This window comes from Apis cerana, linkage group LG9, assembly GCF_029169275.1.
Source record: "Apis cerana isolate GH-2021 linkage group LG9, AcerK_1.0, whole genome shotgun sequence".
Classification (NCBI taxonomy): domain Eukaryota; kingdom Metazoa; phylum Arthropoda; class Insecta; order Hymenoptera; family Apidae; genus Apis; species Apis cerana.
The window spans coordinates 2564664-2574211 of NC_083860.1; the positions used below are offsets into that span (position 1 = coordinate 2564664).

Sequence of the window (9548 nt, forward strand, 5' to 3'; positions counted from 1 at the left end):
AACATGATTATACATGTACTTGTATTAATTTTGATTAATGGTAATATTATTAAAGATTTGATAAAAGTATTAAAAAAATGCTGTTTTTAAAAAATTAGTTGAAAAATTAAAATCATTACCTTTATTTAATTAGAAAAATTTTCAAAAAAAGAAATTTATATCTAATTATCTACTGTTAAATAAAATACGTAATACAAAAATACGTAAGTATAAAATAAACATTGCTATATGTAACAATAATATAAAACATTATGTTAAATGATAAGTTCAAGAAATTAATGAATACGATCATTTCCAAATTTTTCTAATACTTTAAATACAGAATTTAATTCAGAATATATTTTATATTTTTTCTTTTGCAAATTTCATATTTGGACATATAATTTAATATTGAGATATAGACATTAAAAAAGAAAATACTTATAACATCATAGTAGAGGGAGAGACATAAAAATTACTTGTAGTAATAGCTACAGAAAAATAGTGGAAAAGGAGACGGAAAAGTTGAAATTATCGCAGGCAGACGTTCTTAATTGCTATACAAAGTCCAACTCATCAAACACCCATATGCATATATGGAATGGTATGGTAATCAGTTGGATGCGTGTGAAATATAAAATATGTTTCATTTTTTATATTTCTCTTATATTTCTCATTTTTTTTCTTATTTCTCACGTATTTTAAAAGGAGGTATTTTTATGCATATATATATATAATATAGGGTGAGAAATATACAAAATATGAAAACTTTTCGTATTTAAATTAGAAATGTTGCAAATATTGATTTTTCTTAATAGAATGGTGGATTAATTATTTTTAATACAATTTAATACAATTTAATAGACAAATAAAAACTTCAATCTTATTTTTTTAATAAAATAGTACATTAATTTGTTATTATTTAAATATTGTTACTTAATAATGTGGTTGAATTTAACATTTATTTTTTAACATTTAAACATTTATTTAAAATATTTCCTTCGTTCTGTTCTTCCTTCTTTCCTTCTTTCTAGCTAATTCTTCTAGAAATTGCGATAAATTATGAAGAAAATAAAAATTTTTAAATGAATTATTTCTCATGAGACATCGAAGAGTGAGATTGACATGTCCTTCAGAATTATTTTATTAAAATACTTGATATTGTGTCATTCGAATATTAATAAGAAATGCCCTTTGTATCTGTGGTAATTGAGGAATATTTACAATCATAATGAAATAAATATCAATTACAACGATTTTAATTGAACATTCTTCATTATTTAGACATTTATAGGTTTTTAATCTAAAATGAAAAATTATTATTTATCGACACTTCAGAAAGGAATTATTTAATGTCAAAAATACATAGAAGAAAATATTGTAAGTAATAAGTAAGTATTGTAAATAATTATTTTATTTAGTAAGAACTCTTCAAATAAAAAAAAGATTAACACATCATCGTGTTAAAAATAAAACTATTTTTAAAGGACTCTTCTTTTAAAATTTATTATACTCAAAATAATGATAATATTTAAAAGTAAAAGAATAAATTTATATATGAAATTTCTCGAAAATTACAAAAAATATATTCAAATTGTACAAGTAATTTTTTTTTATTTTATTATTTTAAAAAATTTGCTATTAAATTTATTTAAATTTACATTTCATTAAAAATTATTTATATATTATTAAAATAATTAAATTTTATTTATTCAAGAAATATTATGTTTATCAGTTCAAAAAATGTAATTTCAACTTTTCATAAATCTTCATGCTATAATTATTTTATTGCAAATTTATCAAAATGAGTTTAGAAACTAGACAAAACAAGTTTTGCTGATTAAACTAATTATGATAATATTAATTAATACTTCGCAGAGAAGAAAATAAATATATTTTTTTTCTAAAAATAAGCACAATTTAGATAATAAATATTAGTGAATAAATACAAATTATAAAATTTTATATAAATTTTTTTTTATTTTTTGTTTACAAAAATCATGAAAAATAATGTTACTTTTAAATAACTATTAAACGTCCTTTACTCACTATTTAAAAATTTATGAATATTATTCAAAAGTTTCTGTATTTTATATAAATTAAATATATAAAAAACATATAATAAATTCTGATTATTTGGTATATAAATTTTGAAATATTTAAAATAATAAAATAATTAGTTTATATTTAATAATTATTGTTACGTACAATACTTTTAATACTTTCTATTTTTAAATATGTTCTATATATATTTTATATATGTTTTATCTTTAATATATTTTTTTTTAATTAAGATATAGAGAAATTTTTATTTTATAACTGACTTATATATTTGTTAATATTTTATTTATTGTTGTTAATATGTTTATATTTGTAATACATTCGCGAATAAATTAATTTGCAAAAAGAATTACTGCGAATTCAAAGTCATATTTTTTAGATTTTTATTATTTATATAAATTCATTTATTGCAATGATTTGAATCGATAAACGTATAGTATAATTTCATGATGTATTGTACTGCATATATTTAAATGTACAAGTACATATACATATCGGTATTGAAGAGAATCAGCAAGCATAAACAAAACCATATAATCAAAATCTAAAGGAATGTCGAATTTAATCTTGAGGTACAAAATAGAAAACTACTTTTTTTTCAATATATTTATTTATTTATAAAATTATTCGACATTTAATATAAAACATTTCTTCTAACATTAAAATAATAAATACAGTTCATTTTCATAGAAATAAACAATCAGTACAGCAACAGTTAACTAACATTACTGAATATTAACATTACTGAATACTAACATATCAACGATGCTAATACTAATAGTTCATTAACCAATAACTGAAATTGCAATGTCTATCATATAATTTGATTTGTCTATTTATATTAACTCATCTTGTTGAATAGAGTATAAATTTTAATAAACATCAATAAAATTTCATAAATAACACTATTTTAAAATTCTTTTCTTATTAAATTTTATTTTATATTTACATGATGGTTAACATCGTTGTTAGTATTTAATTTGATAAATTAAAAGAATGAAATATCATTTATAAATAAAACAGATTATAAATTTTAAAATATTAATATAGATGTGAAATCTTACAGGATTTAATATCTCACGTTCTGAAATACCGACTTCGAAAGACAGAGTGTTTCTTACGCCATCTGCAATTTACTACGGACAATATAGAAACTATTTATATTCACTTTATCCTTGAAAAAGATATACATATATTCAGGATGTTGATACATTTACAATATATTTTTAAACAATCGATTCTAGGCAAAACAAACATTAGATTAGATATATAAAAATATCGATAATTTAATTTTAATTTTAATTTGATTTATTTCGTTAATGTGTTAAATATAAGTGTTAATAAAAAATTATTATTGTTAAAAATTTATTCATTAAACGATTTTTTTTGAGTTTTAATTTTATTTTACATATATGCAATTGTTAGTAATTAAATAAATTGATACAAAGTGATTATACTTTCGTAAGACGAGAAAAGGTCGAATTAATAGACACTCGTTTCGATGGAATAAGAGATACTAGATTCAATTAAGATTAACTAGGAAAATTGCTGGTATTCATCTTAAGAAATCACTTGGATGATATTTCAATTAACAGGAATTGCGGCCAGTTTTCTTAGAGTTAATATTCATTGGCAATAAGTGATACAGTTTAGTGAATTGGAAAACCTTAGTGAATTGTCCCTGACTTTGATACTTATACTCGTATAACTTATAACGCTTTTGCGTCTTTTAAAAAAATTAGTTCAAACTAATACAACAGGGTAATAAAACTATGCATACTGATTTTTTCATGCATTTTAAATGAAACTAATGGCAAGGTCAAATTAAATGAAAATATATTTTTAAAAATTCAATAGTCAAAACAGTTTATTTCATTGAATCTAAAAAATAATTAATAATAATTATAAGAAACAATTTGTTTGCTTTTTGTTTTAATTTATTGTATATATAGGATTTTTAATCGATAAACTTTTTTAATAATCTGATGAAAAAAACATTTGAGATAAAATTTGATATTAAATCAATCAGGAATTGCATTTAAAATTATTTAGAAAAGTTTTAAAAAGTTAAAATCATTTTTTTGATCTCTTTAAATAGCAAAATGCAATTTTGATTATATAATATTGTAGCTGATTTCTTACTTGAAGATAATTTACTATGATCTTTCAACAATCTTTAATTTATTACATGTTATATGGAAATATAATATGATAACGAATGCGTCAATGTTTGATTCATGCATTAATAAGGAATTTTATTCTATTTCAAATTTAATCTAATAATTTATTATATTTTAATAAAATTTATTGTAGCAATTAATTAATAATAGTTTTTAATAATTTTTTTTTATTTTAAATATCCACAATCATTTTTAAATATTAAATACAATAATAAAATTATATTTATATTTGTGAAAAATAGTAGATAATTTAAATATTTAAAAATAATTATTATTACTATCAAAGAAGTAATTTAAAAAAAAAATAAAATGAGAAAAGAAACGAGATAATTGCAAATATTAGGAATATAATATTTTTTTAAAATTTTTATAGTTAATATTGTAGTATTATTAAATTATTATCAACTTATTTTTAAATAATGAAATTATTCAAATTAAAAAAATCATAAATTAGCATATTTTCTTATTTAAAAAATTTAACAAATTAATTTTGATACAATTTGTCAAAAATTTGTTATTTGAAAAGAACATAATCAGAATTGGGGATTATCGAAATAAATTTTAATTCAAATAATAATTAAAATTTTTATTAGTTTTATTTAATATATATTATATCATCTTAAATTATTTGAATATATAAATCATTATTTAATATTTTACATTTTAATTTAATATTTTAATAATTTCACTTCAAAATTATAAAAACATTTTTTCTTGGTCAAATTTTTATTCTCTAAAAAAAAAAACAACTTTTCCTACGCAGTTCTTGAATTCCTCGATTCTTAATCTGAAATGAAATCTGCGTCTCTTACATGCACAAGAAACTTCATTATTTCTTATCTCTTATCATTACTATGAAATAATAACAAACAATCGATGAACAAATCGTTTACTTTCCGAACGAGATTTTAAAATTTATTTTGCAAACACATCTTTGCCTCAACAAACAAAAACCCATTCTAATCAAATTAATTATCCCTTTTTATGCGCTATTTTTATCTCAAACAAAAAAAAAAAAAGCTCAATCCTGCGCGTGATCAGTTCAAAGTGCAAAGACCAGAGGTAGTTGACTAGATCGTCGTCACGTGCGGAACGTGACTTCGTTCTCCTGATGTTGTCGATACACGTGACCACAAACAGACAGTCATACCTATTTAATAATCAAAACGAAAACCGAGCCCACCGTCTCATCGTTTCAACATTATTCAACGATTCGTTTCCGCCCCGTCCACAACTCTTGTACACATATGGCCCCCGTATCGATCCATCGCGAATAGTGTCAATAAGGAGCCATCAGATCCATTTACACGCATTTATGCGGTATATGCCCCGTTGTAACGTGTCTAATATTAGCCTCAATCAGTGCCAATAAAGGAGAAAATAGCGCGACACACGCGCTATTATTTATCGTATGTAACGTACACGTGACACGCATCTTTTCGATATATATAAAGGTATCTTGATCTTGAACGGAATTAATTCGAAGTGGACATCTTCTCCAGAGAAACGAAGCTTCGCGCCCCTTCGTAAGTTGTTTCATTTCTCGATCATATATCTTGGCGTGGATTAGCTGTATCGCGTAAAAAAAAAAAAGATCGTAAAAAAACTTAAACGAAACATTTATCGTTCCATTGTACGCGATTGTGGTACAAATATAAGAGGGAAAAGAGAGACGTTTCCATTCTACGGGCTGATCGTGTGCCGAGAGAATCGAAGCTCCCATCCATATCGTAGTTCAAGAAAAATATTTACTACTACAAGAAAGATACTCGAGGACCAATATAGAGAGCAATTAAAAGAGATAGAATGCGTAATCTAAGCTCGCAGAAAATACTCAAAGACGAGGAATGCTTCGAGATAATTCGCAAGAAACTTCACAAAGATTCGATGGAGGATTTCTCGTTGATCACTTACGAGGTGGTCCCCATAGACGAGGTGAACGGTTTCATGGGCCAATATTTTACCTTGAAAGCAACCGTCGCTTCTCCTCAATCGCCATTGGAGACGAGGAACATCAACTTCTTCACGAAATTGCCACCACCGATGACCAGTCCCCTGTACGATTTTATTCAAAATTACGGCGCCTTCAAGAAAGAGGTTGCCCTTTACACCACTGTCTTCCCGGAGGTATTGGACAGTTCGGACAAGAGATACATTCCAGAGTGTTTCCTTGGCCTGGAGGACGACGTGATCGTACTGGAAGATATGGCCCATTGCGGTTACGAGATGACCGACAAGTTCAAGCCGTTCGATTTCGAGCACTGCAAGATTCTGATGAAAACGTTGGCAAGATTTCACGCGAAATCGTTGATCTTCGAGGAATTGTATCAGAAGAGTCTGCACGACAAATACTCTCATTGTATGCAAGAAACGTTGTGGCCTTTGAAGGATGGTCGCGCCAAGGCTACGTTCGATGCCGCCGTAAAAGGTATCGTTTCATTGATAGACTTGATACCAGAGTTGGACGAGGAGCAACGGAAAACGTTCAGCAAGAAGGTTAATGACTTGTGTGCCGATCATACCAACAAATTGTTGCCGTCTATGAAGCACAAAAACGTATTATGCCATGGCGACCTATGGGCAAATAACATTTTGTTCAAGTACGATATTGATGAGAAACCTGTGGAATGTTGCCTTATCGATTTTCAACTTGCCAGGTAATTCATAACGTATCGTCTATAAAAGATTAGTTTCAAGTGAAATTGTTGTGTTTTCGAATTAACTGTGATTAATAAATATATTTTAAAACTAATTAGATTTTAACGATGATATTTTAATGATAATTTTTTGATAATTGATAATATGATTTTTATTGTTTGTAATATTTTAATAATATTCTCACATAGATTAGCAAATGAATATGTAATAATTATTTTATAACTAGAAAGGCAATGATTACGTGAAAAAAATAAAACAAAGTATTTGCATTTAAAATCTCGATTTTTAGAAAATTAAATTAAACTTGTCAAATATAAAAGAATTTATTCAATTCTCAGCTGAATATAAATTAATAATCGATAGAAAACTCTAAAATAGTTAAAAAAAATAGCTAAAATAAAATTTTGTAATAATTTTTTCACAAAGTTTATTTAATACGATTGTTCTAGAACGAAATTTTAAATTAAAAAATTGTATGATGATTATTGTATATAACACTTGTCAGAAAATTCATTAAATTTATGCATATTTCAAAATAAAATAGATAGATAAAGTTAATAAAATAATTATGTAAAAAAAATAGAAAAAAGACTAAATTAAAATTGATTTTAATTAATTAATATAAATAATTTTATCTTTAACAAGAAACTGCAAATTTCAAAACATATTTAATAAATAGAAATCATTCAAAATTTAGAAACTTCAAAATTATCTGAAATACAAAAAATGTTTAATTCTAGAATTTACGAGAATATTATTTTTGTTTAACTATAATAATGATTCAATTGAATCTGAATTCAGATATTAAACATTTTTATTAGCTCGATTTTATCGTTTCATTTAGAAAGAAAAAAAAAATAATAAAAATCTTTCGTTATTATTTTCTGACTACGAAATTAAATTTAAAGAATTTCAAAAATTAAAATTTATTAAAATTTTAATCCTTAACAAGATATAAGAAAAAAGAAAAAAAAAACTATTACATATAGATCTCAAAAGTTTTTTAAAAATTTCACAAAGTTTCAGAATCTAAAAAAAAAATCAGATGATCCATCTATATTTGATAAATATTGTTTCTATTACAGATACAATCCACCAGTTCATGATATTCTTTGTTTCCTCCAATTCACAACGATGCGGCAACTGCGCGAGAAACACAGCAAAGAGTTGTTCAAGATTTATTATAAATCAATGACCGAGGCTCTGGAGGAAGCTGGTTTGAACATTTCCACTGTTTTCCCCTGGGACGAGTTCTTAGAATCCATCGAGGATTTGCGTGTGATGTGCATCATTCACGGTGTATTGAACATACCGATCATGTTGCTGGAATCCGCAGCTGTTAACAAGTATTTCTTAAACGAGCCAGAACTTCTGGAAAACATTCTCTATGTGGACAGAACACCTTTGCTTTGCGAACAAATGAAACATGTACCCCAATACCGTGACAGAATAATGGACACTCTGCTAGAATTATACGATCATGTTGCTGGTTAAAGAGATCGATCGAATGGAATCGATACAAATGGAAATTAGAAAATCTTTTATCACTGTAGAATATCAGAGATCACGCATCAACACTAGTCGCTAACTTGGAAAGTAAGCGGCGAGAATAGGGAGAAGTACATAAAACACCGAGGAAATAACACGATTGATACAAATAATACAATGTGTTGATAAATCACATTCCACAATCACAATTCCATTCGAAGAAAAGTATTGTTGACATTAATTGTTTATTTATTTTCGGTGTTTAAAGCAGTAGGAATATGGTCACGATGATTTTCTGGCTTTTTATAGTTTTTATTTCAACGTTAGATTAATTTTTTTATATCTTTCTATTATTTTATTTATAATCAAGCGAAGAAACATTAGATGAACGATTGTTTTTTATTTTTAGAAAAAAAAATTAGTAATTATTTAGTAGATATTTATTTTGTTTTTGTTGTGACTAACATTTGTTGAAATTTTATATTTCGATATTTTGTACATGTATTTAGATTGTTAATATTCATTGTGAAAAAATTATTTTACAATTATACAGATGATACATTTGAAAATTGTAATTATTTTTTTCATTACAATTTAATATATCGTTAGATTCAATGAATACGTTATCGACTGAATCAACACTTGACATTGATTGAATTAAATTACACAAATGGAACATGCTTGATAATGGGATTTAATTTAAAGGTGTTACTATTATTATTATAATAATAGTTAATGTGAAAAGTTATTTCATTGTTGCTAAAATAAACAAAATATGTTGGAATTAAATTGTACTTGATTTTTTAAATACTTAAAATTCTTAATAACTTAACTTAAAATTCTAAATATTAAGAAATTATAAATAATTATTAGATGTAAGACATTAATATATTCGTGATATATCTTTGTAGGATAAATTCTAAAAATCGAAACAAATATAGAAACTTATATATAAAACTATCAATTAAGGCATATTTATTAATAGCTTAATATTTATTAAATTATATAAGCGATTTAAGTTGGATGAAATGAGATGGATATATGTATAGTCAGATAGTAGTATAGTAGATTGATGAAGCTATCTCCGTCTTATTTGGTTCAACGCAACTTCAATTATTTATAATTAAATAAATTATAATTTAAATTTTCAACCAATATTTTTCTGTACTAATTTTTATATTT

The 9548-nt window shown here is 24.5% G+C and overlaps 1 protein-coding gene across 1 annotated transcript; it reads left to right on the forward strand.

The window, feature by feature from the left end:
* Window positions 1-5428: 5428 nt before the first annotated feature.
* On the forward strand, window positions 5429-9155 carry LOC108001053 (uncharacterized). Its single transcript, XM_017061871.2, has 2 exons — window positions 5429-6877; window positions 7964-9155. Exons 1-2 carry the CDS (start codon window positions 6027-6029, stop codon window positions 8370-8372), a joined length of 1260 nt encoding a protein of 419 aa, XP_016917360.1. The 5' UTR covers window positions 5429-6026; the 3' UTR covers window positions 8373-9155.
* The last annotated feature ends 393 nt before the right edge of the window (window positions 9156-9548 follow it).